The 17468-nt window shown below is 36.8% G+C and overlaps 1 protein-coding gene across 2 annotated transcripts in view; it reads right to left on the bottom strand.

Annotated features, from left to right (window-relative positions):
• Window positions 1-16696, bottom strand: part of FSIP1 (fibrous sheath interacting protein 1) — a 93104-nt gene extending 76408 nt beyond the window's left edge. For both annotated transcript variants that reach the window (XM_027708784.1, XM_027708778.1), the window contains exons 1-9: window positions 16453-16696; window positions 15620-15745; window positions 14046-14226; window positions 12007-12099; window positions 10494-10657; window positions 9502-9586; window positions 7455-7553; window positions 4476-4573; window positions 3664-3771 (exon numbers count right to left, since the gene is read on the bottom strand). In XM_027708784.1, the coding sequence (XP_027564585.1) occupies window positions 3664-3771; window positions 4476-4573; window positions 7455-7553; window positions 9502-9586; window positions 10494-10657; window positions 12007-12099; window positions 14046-14226; window positions 15620-15745; window positions 16453-16461 (963 nt within the window). In that variant the 5' untranslated portion in view covers window positions 16462-16696. The remainder of the gene's footprint in view (window positions 1-3663; window positions 3772-4475; window positions 4574-7454; window positions 7554-9501; window positions 9587-10493; window positions 10658-12006; window positions 12100-14045; window positions 14227-15619; window positions 15746-16452) is intronic.
• Window positions 16697-17468: the final 772 nt, after the last annotated feature.

Genomic DNA, 17468 nt, shown 5'->3' with positions numbered 1-17468 from the left:
CATTAGCTACAGCTCAGTGTCTATATCCCATGCTCCAAATATCCAAATTACACCAGTAGTCACTTTACTCTAGGGTGAAATGGACTCATACATTCTCTTTTGTATTTTTAGGATGGTTTTGCTTGGAAAATAAGCTTCTGTCCTGTCGATGTTTCCTGTGTGTTAACTCAGAACAATACTTTTATAACAGCACAGTCAGTGCTTACTGTGGAACATCTGAAACAAATTATACCCCTGCAGATTCAGCTTTGACAATTAGATTAGCACGAATATGTACTTGTAAAATATTTTAAAAACTCATAAAACACCTTTTCAAAAAGTGAGAAGTGCTGTTTGGATATCTGACATATTTAGTAGTATGAGTCAGTGAAGTTATCTAATCCACATTACACTATACAGAGGAACTCACACAGCATAGCCAGATCTGCCTTGACTGAGAGCCTCCAAAACATTACTTTAGCCTATGTGATTGCACCAGCTTTTTAAAAGTCAGAATAAAATAAGATGAAAAAGGCCATCAATTGGACAATTACCTGGGCCAGCTTGAAGCTGTCTAGATTACTCACTAGTTGATAATTTCCTCATGATCTTTGCTACAAAGCAGCCATAGGAAATGCCTCACCCATAATAAAATTGAAAGTGGAAGAGGAAGAATCACCAGACTAGACAGGTTTAAGTAACTATTATCCTTTCTTTTATTCCATTTTGATAGTAGAGTTAGGAGCTTTTTTCTTTGAAGAGATGATCTAGTATAGACTAGAGTAAACCATTCCTGTCCATGGTATAAGGAACATACAGCAACAACACACATGTCCTGTGAGGCAATCTACTTAATAGCAGATATTAATAGTAAAATCTCTATAGATACATGCCAACACGATAGTGACATGTGCCAAATACAAAATGTGGGTAAAGGTTACACTTTCCCTTTCCTTGATGCCTCAATGCTTTGAGAATTGGTGCAAAAAAAGGTACACATTGTTAGTCAGAATTTGCATTAGCTGTTCTGCAAAAATGTCTCTGAATCTTGTGAAGGACACCAGCTCAAAGAAAAAGAAAACCTAATAACTACGCATTTTGAGAAAATACTTTCGCAATTAGTAAAATAAATTATACTAAAAAGGCCACTATTCCCTAGGTCAGAAAACTATGTTTACTAACATAAGGCTGTTTAAAACATCTTCAGGTCTTTAAATGCTGACATTTATCAAAGGAGAACCATCTCCTCAAATTGAAACATATCCTTGATCAAGAAAGAACAGAAGAGACAGCATCGTTAATCAAACACTGACCTTTCCAACAAGAGGAGAAAAACAAAAACAAATCCCCCACAATCCTCTCCCTCCAGTTTCTTCCTATTCAAAGTCAGGATGAAGAAGTTTTGTCATTTTGTCACCCTTACATGGGTTTGCAATGCCAAATCTGTTGCAAGCAGATCCAATAGAATACCTTCAATCTTTTCAGAAATGCACAGATAAAAGATTAAATAATGATCCAGTGAGCTTTAATTTTGTTCTTCTAATACGCAACAACTTAAAAGTACAATAAAAGTCAACTCTCCTAACCACAGATCAACAAAGAACTTCCATTGCATTTTTTTAATGCTAAACTATGTCAGCTAAGTCAAACACCTCTGTGCAACATTATTAACTGATGAGTATTTTACACAGATAAAAAATTCAATCTGCAAGCTCAGTGTTCATGTTCAAAAAAATTATATTAGCATCCTATGTAAAGTGAGGGAACAAATGTCGGGTAAACAGGAAGACTGCTGCAATTTTACAGAATGTGAAGATTTTCATCTGATGAACACAAGCGCTGCATGTGGCCGATGGTTTTAAACCTTTGCACATGAACAATCGATGATCAGCAAAGGATACGTTATCTGTGCTTCTACTTTATCTTACTGTGAAAGAACAATTACTGTTAAAATACTGCACATTTATGTAATCTTAATCATTTCTCCATCAGGTTTTCCTGACTGATACGGACTCCTTCACTTATATTTGCCCCACAAAGCTCTGAAAATGCCAAAACACAGTGTGTACTTACTAGTTTCCCTAGAGCAAAAAGAAGTTTTGAACCATAGACTCAATGACTGTCAACCCAGAAATCACACTGAAGTTGGGTAAATTACAGATCTGTTTAATGTCACAAACTATGGGTAGGCTAGTCCTCTGTTTCCATAATCAGTTTGGATTTAGATGGAAAAAACAATAAGCTCATCTCCTTACCTCATATCCTGAAACAGTAATTTATAAAGATGGATTTTAGACATGTTTTAGAAAAGAGTAATGAATTGGATGTCTTCATGACCTTATAAGAATATAAATAGAACTAAAATATGGGAAGAAACAACTAAAAAATAATACTATTGGATTTGCTTTTGTTTCTCTCACACCTAAGTTGTTACTTAACCTACTGAAAAATAATTTACTCCAGATCATTTTTAGCTGTATAAATTAAACAGAAAGTGGACCTTGGATATATTTTGTTCATCTATGCCAAGTTCACATCTTTCTTCTTAGATACTGTTATTCTTACAAATTGTAGTAAGTATTGTTATACTTACAAATGTAGTGAAGAAGTTCATAACATTACTGTAGACTTAATGTAATTTTTAATGTAAAGCAAATTAGAAAAGCCACCTAATTTCTTTACACAAAGCATTTTTCCAACATTTCTTTTTACTTATTAAAATGCAAGTTTCTTGAAGAGTTATATCAAGTTTATATTGTTTAAGGATGTTCATTCTATAAAAACATGTATCTGTAGCATATCCGATACCATATATAGTTGAAAAGTACTGTAAGTTCCTAGTATGATTCATTTTTCAAATGAAATTTTCTCTTTCCATCCTAGCAGCTTTTGTAAAACAACAGAGCCTCCAAGAACATCTTCACTGTGATATTCCTCTCAAAGCAGTAAGAAATAAAGGCCATCTCCAAGGAGCTGGGAGATTAAAAGACTATTTGATGTCTTCACATTACTGGGAATCATTTTGGTGCTCAGACTCTCCTAGAAGCAGTGATTGGTGGGACAATCAAATATTCTTTTTTACTATCTGTGAGGAAAGGTATTTTTACCTGCTTCAGCTCCTGCTGCAGTATGCAGACTGTACGTTCTTTAACAATATTATATTAAAGCATAAATGTCTAATACTTAAGCAGATTTTGTCCACTTTGTATACTTTTAAGACAGAGTGAGTTGGAAGCCACAGAAAGATGTCATGTTATCTTTCTAAATGGACATGTAAGCTTCACCAATGTATACTTCCTGAATTGCTGCATTTTTAAGGTCATATCCTTAAAAAACTCTTGTTGGGAGTTTTCTGAAAATAGCTGCTGGCCCTTCTGCCTGAGACTACAGCACCAGCCATTCAGATTGATACTCCACAACTTCACAGTTTATGCAGAATAAACAGGTCATCTACTCTGAGTGCAATTCTAAGGCTCCTTCCCCCTGTGCCTAACTTTTAAGTTCTGCAGGTAGCAGAATTAACAAAGAAACCAATGCGAATTCATTCCTGGAGACAAATCCAAAAGGATTTGTCCAGCTTTTCTCTCCTACCTCAGTAGGGTACTCCATGGTAGGACTAAGATCAGTTTTAGAGTTACTGTAAAAATAAGCTAAATACAACAGGACAGATTAAAGTTTTCATACCTCAAGACCTTGCAATTCAATTCCACCCTCTGTATCTTTCAATAGTTCAATTAGCCTTTTCCTTTCTCCCTCAAGCATAACAAACTGGTTTCTTGAATCCTTTGCTAGCTGAAATATTTACAAAAACGAAAAAATAAACACACTTTAGAACTCCATTAGCTCAAACACCACCAAAACAAAGTTTTTAAACTTTGTGAAATTAACATCCAAAACTTGCTTATTGCCATAATACAAATTATCACTGACAGAAAAATATAGCAGCCACATATAATAAATTTATAACCTTGTAATAGTCTGTGACATAGCAGGGAGGCAAATATTTTTCATTGGATGAGGAATCATTATATGTAGTAGGTCTTCAAAGGAAAAAAAAGCACAAAAATTGGGGGATGCGTTTTCTGACAAAAAGAGGACCCATGCACGCTATACATGAACAACCTGTATATCTATTCTTTATCCATACATAACAACATCTTCCTTTAACTTAACAGTAAATATAAGTCTTAGGAAATATTTGTGCTTAAAACAAGCTATGGCCAGGTACAAACAGAACAATTCAGTTTCCAGTACTCTTTAGCAAATACACAGAAGCAGTATTATCCTCACCAATATGATCATCCAAGATGAGAACTACCTTATATAGTGCTCTGCCATAAATAACAGTTCTAAGAGAAAGGTTGGGGTTTTTTTAATTTATGTCTAATTAGCTTTTAATGTTCCTGATTTAAAAACACTGTCTCCAGAAGTACTTATAGACTAATATTTAGCTAACATTTAACAAAATGTTAATGATTTGACACTTTAATGCTTACCTCAATGTTCTTTTTAATGAAATCCTGGTTGCTTTTATTTTTGCTATGTGTTTTCTCTGCTGTTTTTCCTAATTCTGTTTCTAATTCACTTGGATAATCTGAAGTTTGAGGAAGAAAAGTTCCTAAGTTATAACCATTCCTATTCTGGTTCAGTAAGAGCTGTAATAACAGCAATCCCATTTAAATCTTTAGCAAACATAAAGTTTATAGACAAACTTTTTGTATGGTGTTTTCATTATTTACATAAACAATATGGTTATATTTAAAACATAGCTATTGTCAAAATCTATTTTCATTTTTAACTTTTTATTATATGAGATCATTCAATGTTATAAAGACTAAAATACTTTTGGATTTCTGACCTCAAAAATGTTAAACATGGCAGCCTTAAAAGCCACGGCATTCCTTCAAACCCTATCATCACTGCAGTTTTCTCATCAGGAAAAAACAGACAATAATTTTTTGAAAACCACAGAACTATTTGGAGACATATCAAGTACATTTTTCTAAATAAAACAGCTGAAAAACAGATGATATAGTTGATATTATTATAACAGCTTATAAAACAAATTTTGTTAAAAAATAAACCTCATCATAGAGCTGTAAATCTATTAAACAGACACATGATATTCTAATAACAATGGGTTCTATCCATCACAAAAACGTAGGCACGTATTCTGTTTTCCAGAGACTTTTACGAGACTTAAAATAACAATTCCTTTATGAACAGCAAATATTTATCACATTAAATAACAAGCCTAAGCAAATACAACCAACTTCTAAATCTCAAGAACTACTTCAAAAGTAGTCATGGTATTTTTGCTTTTCTGGAAAGTAGAGATTTGAAAAATGGGTGGGCTCTTTGCCTTCAAAAAACCAAATTTGACATGTTAGATAATAGAAGACAGGCTATGGAAGTTTACACGGAAGTAGATTTTTTTCACAGTGAATAGATTGAAAGCAAACTCTCAAAGATATGAAATAAATTCCATGCATCCTTTTACACAAAAACCTTAAAGGACTGAAGTGTTGGATCTGACCAAGAAAACCTGCCACAGTTCAAATGCACAACTGTCTACTGAAAACATCCCAACCTTTAACATTACCAGGCAACACCTTGAATCTGTCAAGGAACTAGATCATATAAGAACTTACCAATCAATATAAACAAGAGATGTCGCATTCTGAAATAAGCAGAACACACCAAACACCAACATAACATGCAAGATATACATTACTTTTAAACTACATCTTTCTCTTACTGTAGAATAGCGTTTTTGAGAGGGAACTGCATACAGAACATCTCAGAACATTCAAGTAAAGAACAGAGACAGGATCACTAAGACAAAGAAAACACTGAAGATTGACATGGGTAAGTAAAAGAGGGATTGCAGTTCAACAAATTTTGCATATGAGTTTTGGGTAGATTTAGTTCAAATTTCAAAGATTTGGTACAAATCTCAGTGAGACTGCTGAAGCAATAATATCAAACTAATGCATACATTCTTCTTCCCAAGTTAAGCTCCTCTTGTTCAGGGTCTGCCTTTACGACAGCTGTGACACAGAAATTCAAAAGCAACCAAAACAGCAAGTCTTAGCTATTCAGACACCACATCACGAGCCTCCAGAAGAAATAGTAAAAGTCATTTAAGCAATGTATTGCCTACAAGCTGTAAGCGATCTCTACTTCACACGTTCCCAAATCAGGAGCATGTAGAACATCTCAAAATAGAGCAAGAGATCGCAACTCCCAACCACCCCTGTGTACTGGAAGCTTCAGAAGTCAGTGCTGTCCTGAATATTGGTAATGAAACCTATGTCGCTATTCAGTGGCACTCCAGCACAACTCAGACATCTTGAAGGTGGAAGCTGAGGGTCAAGTTTCATTTTAAGGGAAGAATGAAAACAACATGATAGGAATAGAGAGAAATGAAAAGCACAGCACTGCTCTGGCCCACAAAGTTAAGGTTGCATATTGGTGGACTAAGTGATAAAATGAGGTCCATGTTCAAAAACTAAAACATGCAGTCACATTCTACAAACTGCAGAGATTTTGATGCCATCAATGGCTCAGCCTTCAAGAACGCATGTTTATTACGTCCCTGTCATTTTAGTCAGTCACCAGGAAGACAGAGTCCTACTGTTTACATAGAAGGTAGGTGACAAAGAAATAAATAATTGCAGGTGATAGCAATGGCAGCCAAAGCTATTTTTCATATGCCACAACAAATGTGAAAAGTTACTCAACCACGCAAATTTGAATTTCAAACAGGGAAACAACAGAGGCATAAAGGTGCAATTCCATTTATTTTAAAGTGTTGTATGCACTACACTACTATCAGCATTTTAAATGTCTATACAGCACACGTTAACAAGTGGTCTCTAAAAGAATCAGCAGGTGTTAGAGTTTTGCCAGAAAGTACTTAATCCATAAAAGCAATGCAGACTTTACAATAATCAGCATAACAAAATATAAAATAAGTTGTCTGAAGATTTACATTTGTCACAAATCCATACAATTTCTGCTGAAAAAAAAACCAAAACAGAACAGTTGCAACTATATACAGCACCACTCATCATTTTTAGATGGTTTCTTGAATATAAGCCTACTAATTAAAGTTATGATACCCTAGAGTAAGAGCAAAGACAATATTTTAAAGAATTTCCATGAAGAACCAATGATACATTTTAGCATATATCAGTTACACACCTTTTCATTTTGAAATGAAAGGCAAATGGTTTTATAAACCCAAAAGTAAAAATTTTCTTAGCATGTTGAGTAAAATGTTTTAGATAAGTCACAAAACTATTCTCTTTTATCATTTGCAAAAAAAGTCAGAACTATTGCCATTCCAGTAAGCAACCTTGCTTTTTACCATTTCATTGGCCTATCCACAAAGGCTGAGTCTTCATTACCCACCCATTGCACATTGTTTTGTCATATCCAAAAATACAAACTGTACAATTAATAAAGCTTACCCTTGCTTTGTTGGGCTTTATGACAATCATAATCTTCTGGATTCATTTGTGTGTGAATTACTGAAGTACATATTTCATTTTCTTTAGTATGGGAGGGATCTGCAAGGAATATTTTCAGTAAAATTTAATTGAAGTGCATTTAAAGAAGATCTAGCTTCATGTGTATCATACTATAAGATCTCACACATGAAAGTTAAAGAAATTCACTTGGATAAATTACATAAACACCATACTTCTCAAGAAATAAAGAAGGGGGAAAGTGTAAGATGTGACTCATGAATAAGTACGCTGTTTCGTATTTTTGTTTTTAAAAACTACTGCCCATAGAGGACAATTAATCACATTCTCAAAGACATAGCCCAAGGCCCTGAAGTTCAAATGCCTCTGCAGACACCATGTGGCGAATGATCTAGAAATTTGAATGAAAATGATGTATCCAGGTCTTCACAGCTGGTGTCTGCCTATGCATGAATTATTAGACTTCCAAGTGGCTTAGGTCAAGGGTATAGTCTACAAAAACAGCACTCTACTTGTTTCAGCCACACAAAGAAAAGAAATCATAGTATTGACATGTATCAACTAGAAATACAGCAGTAACTTGCAGTCTATACACCTAGCACTTACAGAAAACAACTCATATTGCAAAGAACCACTTGAATTACGTGTTTTTCACAAGGAAAAAACCAAACAATATCCAGTATTAGGAAGTGCAATGGACTCAAAAGTATGATTTTGATACACAGACCACTGGGTAATGAATTTAAGGCCATTTAATTAACTTCTGATTTACATTTCTGCTGTGAGTGTGCCAGAGGGTTTTGTTGTCCCTGACAGGCTGGGACACTTAAGTTATCAACGATTTTATACCTGGAACTTGTGTTTGATTTCACAGTCACATTAAAAGCTATCATTAAATAGCTCCCCTATGTAATTTACTTAATAAAGCTCTATCAAATTCAAGTTCTGAAAAGCAAAATATATGAACTGCATTCCATTTCAGTATCAACAAATGCAGCTTTGAGGGCACTTATTTAAATAAATAAATACATAAATAAATAAATAAGACCTTAAAAGTAAGGCACTAGCATATTACAAAAAGTTAAGATAAAGATCAAGTTAGAGGAAAAATATAAATCTAAACTATGCAGAGTTGTGTCAGTAAAGTACACCAGAAAACATATGATGCAGGAGTCACCTTTGAAAAAAATAAGGTTCGTTAGCAGTCTTTCTTGTCTACTGTTTTTTTAATATATCCTGACATCTACTGGAGACTTTCTAAATATCACCTGTATCAAATTCTGTTTTGTTCCCTTAATAACCCAAACATTAGCATAGAAATAAAACCAGGTTACTTGCAATAGTAAGTTTTGCTGAAATGTTTTAATTACACATTGCTACCATTTTTATGCATGTACATCCAACATTCAAGCTGAGATTTCTGCTCATTTATAACCATTCAGACCTCAAATCTTTGTTCTCTCCCCAACAAGGAAAAAGACAGGATGAACCAAAATTCTGTTTCCTTTCAGCCAAGAAACCCTTTCACCAAAGGTATACAGATGAAGGACAGGATGCAAAAGGTGCATATGATTGACACATCTCTGAGAACTCCAGCACCCACACAGATTATTCAAACTGTAATTTTTTAAAAATCATTCTCGAGAAGATTTGAGATGGTATATTCTTAACAAATTCAGTCTGGTTTTGTTCTCCCTCCCCCTGCAAAAAGTCAGGTGTGTTTGCCAACAATTTGAAAAATGCAGTCTTTACTTTTGTTGGACTTTCACCCTTCTAGAATATCCAGTTCTTTGAAAAAAATGCAGTTTCTATAAGCAAAATTAATGATAAAGTACAATTTCTACATTTGTGCTAATGCAAAAATTATGTCAGTTGATTTTTCAAATATTCCATTTATACACTTTTTTCATGCAAATATTATTATATTGTAAAGGTCTGAAAGATTTACTTTTCTCATATCCAACAAAAATATGAATGGTAATCAAAATATAGGATAATTATATAAGGGTATTTATTTCTTTTTACTTACCAGCTGTATCCTGCCATGATGAGAACAAAGCTAAAAAAAGGTTTGTGTTTTCTATCTCCTCGTGGCCTCCTCTGGTTCTGTTAGACTATTCAAAAGGAATAAAGTGTAAATATATAGATACATGCATGTATTTAAAATAAATTCTTTAAAGTGAAACAATCTGCTTATCAAATCTAATGAACTTCAGACCCTATTAAAAATTCCTTGTTCAGTGGCAACATCTACTTACAACTTTATTTTCTTCTTGAGGTTATCTGAACATCTGAATTTATGATAAAAGCACAGTGGAACTTTAAAGCCTGTTACATATTGTCTCTTATTTGGAGACACATTTCACAAGTCAAAGAAGTTCTGTAACTTATATGTGGCCCCAAAGCCAAATCCAATGAAATTATGAGATGCAGTCAAACCAGCCATGTCTTTTTAGCAACTCACATTTGTATTCATGCAAAATATACAATACTTAACCTCAGAGGAAATATTAACCTGTTTCAAGGCTTAAAGTGGCATTTAATTGCTAGAGGTGAGAGTAGGAATAGTGTGAAGGAATTTGTGCTGTAACATTCTTATGCCTTTTTCAGGGGGCATCTCTATTTCTTCAACAATAGACAGTACTGAAATAGATGGGCTTAAGAATGGTCACATTAGAGCAGAATAAACGCTTTTCATCCTGGGTTCACAGACACTACCTCTTGTCACAACTTATCATACCTGCAAGTAGTGAACTGAAGCATAAGACTATGCTAGTAGACCACACCTGGACAGCTGTATATTTGACAATCAGTCTTATCAATTTTTAAGGACCACGGCCTTTTTTCAAAGCCTGCCTAGCCAATATATATTAAAACCTATCCAATGTTACTTTTTAAGATTCATTTCTTCACTTTAATTAGCCAACTGTTAATTATCAAAATAATGCTTCTGTGAAATATAATTTTATAAGACATTAGTCTAAGATTCACCATTCACAAAATAAGCAGAACACTCCTAACCTGAAGTTCTTCCCAGAGCACTGCCCTCATTTCTTTGCCTTGTTTTTTAATTGCTTTCTCCTTAAGATGTTGCTTTTCAAGTATTGTGTCAAGTTTATTCATTTTCTTTATAGCTGCTTGAATCTGAGGATCTACATCTGTGTCTTCAGAACATTTCAAGTTTGCTGTAGAATATATTTAAAACTAATGTTAGCTTAAAGCATGTCAACTCAAAAAAAACCCAAACGAGCACTAAAAAGCACAACAAGTAATTTGCTAACAACAACAGACAAGAGTACAACTACTGTCAAGCACATATATCATGTTAACTTCTAAACCTGTTTGTAGCAGGTAAAAATACAGAAGTCTTTGCAACAGAATGCTGAATCAACCTCTGAGCTGTAGCAGTTGGATATGGAGGTGTGGGAGAGGAAGAGACACCCATTTTGGGCAAGTGATTTGATTCAAAGTTATAATGGAAGACTGACAACATCTCCACAGTATCAGCAAAAATCACAAAGTAAGCTTAAAAATAAAAAGAATGTCTTCAATCTGACAAGTAGAATATATGTTGAAATTAATAACTCTGGGGTTGAGACCTTCTAATATCTCTACCTTTAAATGTTACAGAAGGTTCAGTTTTGACTTATATCTCAGACAAACCAGATTCTGACAATGTTGCTATGAAAAATAGAAATGGTGAAACATTATGAAAACTACCATTATTTAATTAAAGTAGATTTCTGTACTGTCTCTTTTTCTTTCCTAAATATGCAGACCACAATTTCTGATCACTTTCAGCTTCTCCCTTTCCTATAGCATCCTCATGCTATGTCCTCCTTCCTGGCCAAATTTAGTTTCCACATCACAAGAAGAACACTTGTAGCACTGTCCCTATCCCACAGACTTCCAAATTTTGGAGTCCTTCAATACTCTCTTTCATTTTCTGATCTTTTGAGGTCGTTGATCCAAGCATTTATTGTGATGCATTGGTCTACTTTATGCCATAAAAAGGACGAGTGATAAAACAAGGGGAAAGCTATTTATAGCTATAAAAATCTAAGTGAGCTCCAGGGAAACTCCAAGGACAGATGGTTAAAAAAGAGCTCTTATTTCAACTAGCCTAAACCCAGCAGATGGGTTTAAACTACTGAGTTAAGTTTTGAGGTTAAATTCTATCCAATTTCTGTTCTGAAGAAACAAGTATCATGTTTGGGACCAGCACCGCTGCACTGGAAAGAATCACCCCTGGATTCTGCCTGACTAGACTGACCAAATGTAGGTAAAACTAAATTCTATCATAACATTAAAGAAAGTGAATATCCATTAATAAAACAATCTTTAAACAAAGAATTCATCCAACACCTCTTGAATAGCACAATGCATATGTTTTCAATTTGTAGTATTTTTTTATAACTACATAATAGACACACAAATACATTTGAGTCCCAAACTCTCCTAGGAGCATTAATAAGAAAAGGAAAATGAAAAAGTTTTATTGCACTATTCAATCTATACACCTGAAAAGCAATACCTGATTTTGCAGTACTTGGTTTTCCTTGGAAAGGTTCACAGAATTTCAAAGTCCATGTTTCAGTGTCTTCACAATCTGAATTAGAGCTACATCCTGAAAAACACAGGAAAAAGCCTTTCACAATAACCCAGATCCATTTTTGTGAGTTAAGGATCCCCACAGAGCCTCTGCAGGGATTAGTTTAAAAAATGGTATCGACTAGTACACCAGGACTCATGTTAAATGCAGGAGCAGGAATCAAGGCGTTTCTTTTGGCCTCAATTCTTAACTAAATTTGAAGAAGGTATCCAAACTTCTGCTTCAAATACTGGCCTTTGCATCTCTGTTTTTCAATAGTCAGAAGCTCCAGAAAGTTAATTCATTGCCATTTACAGAATGAGAAGAATGCCATCCAAAGCACTGCTGCGAGTGCTTTAATTAAAATTACATATTGCATACTTATATTTAAAGTATTTTATTAGTATTAACAATGTTCAGTTGTTAAATACTATAACTTATAACCATAAATCCAATTTTTTGGACAGGTTAGGATACACAGTTTCTAACAAATGATCATGATCTCTGTGAAACGTTTGACAAAAACACCTTAATGAATACACTTTCTAGCATGGTTCCATGGAACACACTGTATTTGGTTTGCATGGCCAGGGTTTTGTAGTGGGGGGGCTTCAGGGGTGGCTTCTGTGAGAAGCTGCCAGAAGCTTCCCCCATGTGTGGCAGAGCCAATGGACAGGACAGCTGTCCAGGACAGCTCCAGGACAGACCCGCTGCTGGCCAAGGCCGAGCCAATCGGAATGACAGTAATGCCTCTGTGATAACATATTTAAGAAGGAAAAAAAGTTATAGCACAGATGTACTTGTGGCTAGAGAACAGTGAGAACCTGTGAGAGGAACAGCTCTGCAGACACCAAGGTCAATGGAGAAGGAGGGGAGAAGGTGCTCCAGGTGCCAGAGCTGAGGTTCCCCTGCAGCCCGTGGTGCAGCCCATGGTGGAGCAGCTCTGCCCCTGCAGCCCATGGGGGCCAATGGGTGAGCAGAGATCCACCTGCAGCCCATGGAGGAGACCTATGCCAGGGCAGGTGAATGCCCAAAGGAGGTTGTGAACCCATGGAAGGCCCATGCTGGAGCAGGGTCCTGGTAGCAACCTGTGGATTCATGGAGAGAGGAGCCCACACTGGAGCAGGTTTCCTGGTAGGATCATGGCCCTGTGGGGGACCCACGCTGGAGCAGCCTGTGCCGGAAGGACTGCACCCCATGGAAAAGTGACCCATGCAAAAGTTACAGCAGTTAATGGAGAACGGTTGCCCATGGGTTGGACTCATGTTGGAGAAGTTCGTGGAGGACTGTCTCCCATGGGAGGGACCCCACGGTGGAGGGCAGAAAGACTCTTATCCCTGACCAGCAGCATCACAACCTGTGACAAACTGACTGTAACCCTCATTCCTTGTCTCCCTGTGCCGGTGAAGGGGAGGAGGTAGAGCTTGGGAAGGAGGGAGGGGTGGAAGGAAGGTTCTTTTAAGATTTACTTTACTTCTCATCTTGCTCTGACTTTGTTAGTAATAAATTCAGTTAATATCCTCATTTTGAGTCTGTTTTACCCATGTTTTATCTGGTGAGTGATCTCTCTCTTGGACCTTATCTCAACCCATGAACCCTATGTTACATTTTCTCTCCCCTGTCCAGTTGCAGAGGGGATTGAGAGAGCCACTTTGGTGGGTGCCTGGCGTCCAGCCTGGGTCAACCCACTGCACACACACAGATGCTTTCTCCCCATTTTTTAGGCCATCACCAAGGTGCAGATCACAGCTTACGAGGCCACAAAAGATATGCTATACTTTACCGGGAGTAATAATCCATTTCTTTCAAAGGTGGATTCCAAATAGTGAAGAGAAGTGAACGTATGGATTTTGACATCCTCTTTTCTAGAAGGTTACCTACTTGCAACCTCTTTTCCTTCCACCAATAGAATTTTACCCAAACTATACAAACCTCATATTTGGTCTAGTCCCAAAACAAGAAAGTGTTAGTCATTTCCACACCTGACAATTCGTTGGGATTCTGTATACATTTCTGAAGAGAGAAGGTCGTACTCTCCACTGTGGTTTGCTGATCTGTTCTTACTGCCTGGACATCAGATTTCTCTCTTTTGTTTTCTGCTGGACAGCAATCTTCTAGACTGCCTCTCTGATAACCATCAGCCACACTGACAAGTGAATCAACCTATGAAATGCAAATTATTACAACCATAAAGACAGAAATATTTTGGGAGAAGATTTTGGGTAATCACAATACTCACATGCTATCACAAAGGCTGACAACAATTCTGCACAATACCTAAGTGTACTTCTTAAATAAAAGAACCATTTTCAAGTCTGATACAGAGCTCAGTTCCTTACTTATCACTTTGATTCTCAAGCTCATCATTCCACAGACTGCCAGATCTGGGACTGCTAGGCTAGGAAATTATTACAAAGGTTTATGCCATTTCTGCTGCAGCAGAGATGTTATGTGTTGCAGAGCACTCACAGTGTCTGGAAATGAATGAGGCTGTTGTACACACAGACTCATGTGTGGTTATCTGTGTGTACAACAGCCTCATCCATTTCCAGACACTGTGAGTGCTCTGCAACATGAAGCATCCCCATCTCTTGCTCATACTACAAAGAAAGGCTGAAAAGCTCATGCTTAATTCATCACTCTCAAGAGATTACAATTTCCATTCAATAGCCGGTAAGTTTAGATCAGAACTTGGATTCAAAGTTATCTACTGTTAACGTCAATACCCAACTGTGAATCTATAAAAAAATATTTTAATACTTCTGTGAAGCATCTAAGTATGATCCCATTCTACAGACAAGTGAGCAGAGGTACAACGAAATTGGACTAAGCTAAGTAAATCAATCTAAATCTCCAATTCCCAAGTCCTAGTTCCTACATCCCAACAAATTTATCTCATATCCCATCCCCAAAATTAAGTTAATCCCCAATACTAATTTTCTCAGAGGATGGATGAACACCTACTTCCAATAGACTTTGCTAAATTCCTAGAGCTGGAATTTCTTGGAATAGTATGAATTGGTTTTTAAACTTAACTCAAAAATACCCTGAGAGAACTTTGTAGTCAAAAATTCAACTTGTGAGGATTGCTCAAATGATTTCTTTTAATAAGCAAAATCTGTTTTGTTCCAATTTAAATTTAAGAGCACAAATGGGATGAAAGTGAAATTATTCACATACTGCTTATGCATTAACAACCTATAGCTGTGTATTTATGTATTACTGACAGAATTTCAAATGTTTTTACCTTAAAACAGAATTTATTTAATAATACGATTAAACATAAAGAGGAAGACAACCAAATTTTCCAGGTTGCAGTGCTAAATTATCCTTTTTGTGGCAAATATAAAAGTAACACAGATTCACCAAAATGAAGTTAAAAATTATTCCATTGCTGCATAAGGAGCAGACCACATTCATGAATGTTCACATAAGCCCTTAGCACACCTGCAGAGCCCAAAACTGCATATGAAGCTAAAAAAGCAGAATATTATCTTTTAGCATTCTTATGAAGAATTAGGCATAGAGTTTCTAACCTGCTGAAGGTGAGACTTACCTTTTGCAAATGTGGCTCTGGTGTTAGTAACTCTATAGATGTATTCAAAGATCTACAACTGGGTTTTGAGCTAGATGCAGGCCTTGAAATGTCATCTGCGCTCCCACTTGTAATGTCCATTGTTACCTAAAATTGGGAAAAAATTCAAAAACAACCCTTCAAACTATCAGTTCCATAGTAAAGCAATACAAGTCTTGTACTATTTCAGATGTAGATCAAACAAGTTTCAAATCCTTTCTAGAAGTTCCATATTGAGAGGTCTTTCCAATTTAGATCAGCTTGCTACTCAATTATACATTTTTTAATATAGGTGCAAATATACATTTATATCATCAAGCCAACCAAAGTATTCAAATGTGCTTACTATCAAAGAAACTTCAAATGGTGTAAATCTTAAAAGTAATCTCACAGAGAAATTATCATGGTTCTTTTTTTTCTTTTTTTAAAAACCACTGGACTGGCTAAGTTAGCACAAACAAAAGAATTAGGGCATGTTAGAGACATCTAGAACAGAACTAAAGCAGCCAAAAGCTATTTATGTTAAACGGGGGAAGTTCCCAAGTCCAAATGATCACATTCCCCATCTGAGCTCAGTTTTGAGTTTAAACCACAGAAATGCATGTTTCTTTGCAAAAACTGTGTGAATTCCCAGGAACTAAACATCTTGAGTATGCGACATGCACTGGCAACTCTCTGAAGGCCCAAGTGAATACAGCTCTTTATTTCAGCACAAGAAACGGAGCAAACCGAGTCCTGTACACAGGTCTGTAACATGACAAGGTATAAAAAGCGGGCAGAGAAGAAAAAGAGTAGTTTGTATCCATTCACTTCACCTCGTGCATCCCGGGCTCATCCCCCGCAGAGGCCTCTTCACACCAATCACCACGTGCCTCCACGTCCGATGAAGCTGCAGCCCCTCTTCCCACCGCGGCCAGCCGGGAGCCCCCCTATTCCCACGAGGCCTCTGCCAGTAGCAGGGCCCACAACACCCGTGGATTTTTTGGGAGGGAAGGCGGGCGGGACAGAAGAGCCCCGTTCTCACCGCGGGAGGGCGGCAGGACCCGCGGAGCCGCCGCCGCCGTTGCCATGACGACCGTGCCCGCGGGGTCTCGCGATAGCGGCACGTGCGCACTGCCCGGGCGGTTCCGTGGATGGCGGCCGGGCTGCTCCCGCTGCTTCGCCGTCCTTCCCAGGCATGCAGGCATGACCGAGCTCTGCCGCAGGGAGCCCCGCTGGAGCTCTGCCCACTCCGCCCTGACAGAGAGAAGTGCTGCTTGAAGGGCCCCCCGCAGGGCTGTGCCGGGCCCGTTTGAGCTACAGAAAAGTTACTGTACTGACCCTTCTAAACAGTGTCTCTCTGCTGTGAATTATTATTGCTTCTTTTGCTAGTCTTGTTTGTCTAGGCTCCTGCATTAATTGTGTCAGGTTTATTTGTCAACAAGGATAGGTGAATCACTTTAAAATAAACGTTAAAATTATTACTGTGGTCACCATTTTTTACTTGAATATTCACCGTTAGTAAGGAATCTAAATAATAGGGGACTGTAATTGCCTTCCTAATCCCATCCTTTTTCATATCTTTTCTGCATTTAAACAAAATGAGAGGGTTAATTCACGTGTTCTGATTAACTTGCAAAATTACTGGCTCCTACAACTAACTTTGATACTCAGGTACGTCAAGGTGGGTTTTCATTGGCAGCAAAAATTTACAGGAAACAGTTTGAATAAGTGCATCTCATTCAAAGTAATAGAGTTTTCATTGATGCTTATAGTATGGCATTTTACTGTCACTTTTGCCAATAAGAGAGCACTTTGTTCCTCGTATTTAGTGTTATAACAATACAATGTG

The sequence above is a fragment of the Neopelma chrysocephalum genome, unplaced genomic scaffold, assembly GCF_003984885.1.
Source record: "Neopelma chrysocephalum unplaced genomic scaffold, ASM398488v2 Primary Assembly neopelma1_24, whole genome shotgun sequence".
In the NCBI taxonomy this organism is placed as follows: Eukaryota; Metazoa; Chordata; class Aves; order Passeriformes; family Pipridae; genus Neopelma; species Neopelma chrysocephalum.
Note: the sequence above shows the minus strand (reverse complement) of the source record. Positions and strands in the feature narration are given on the sequence as shown.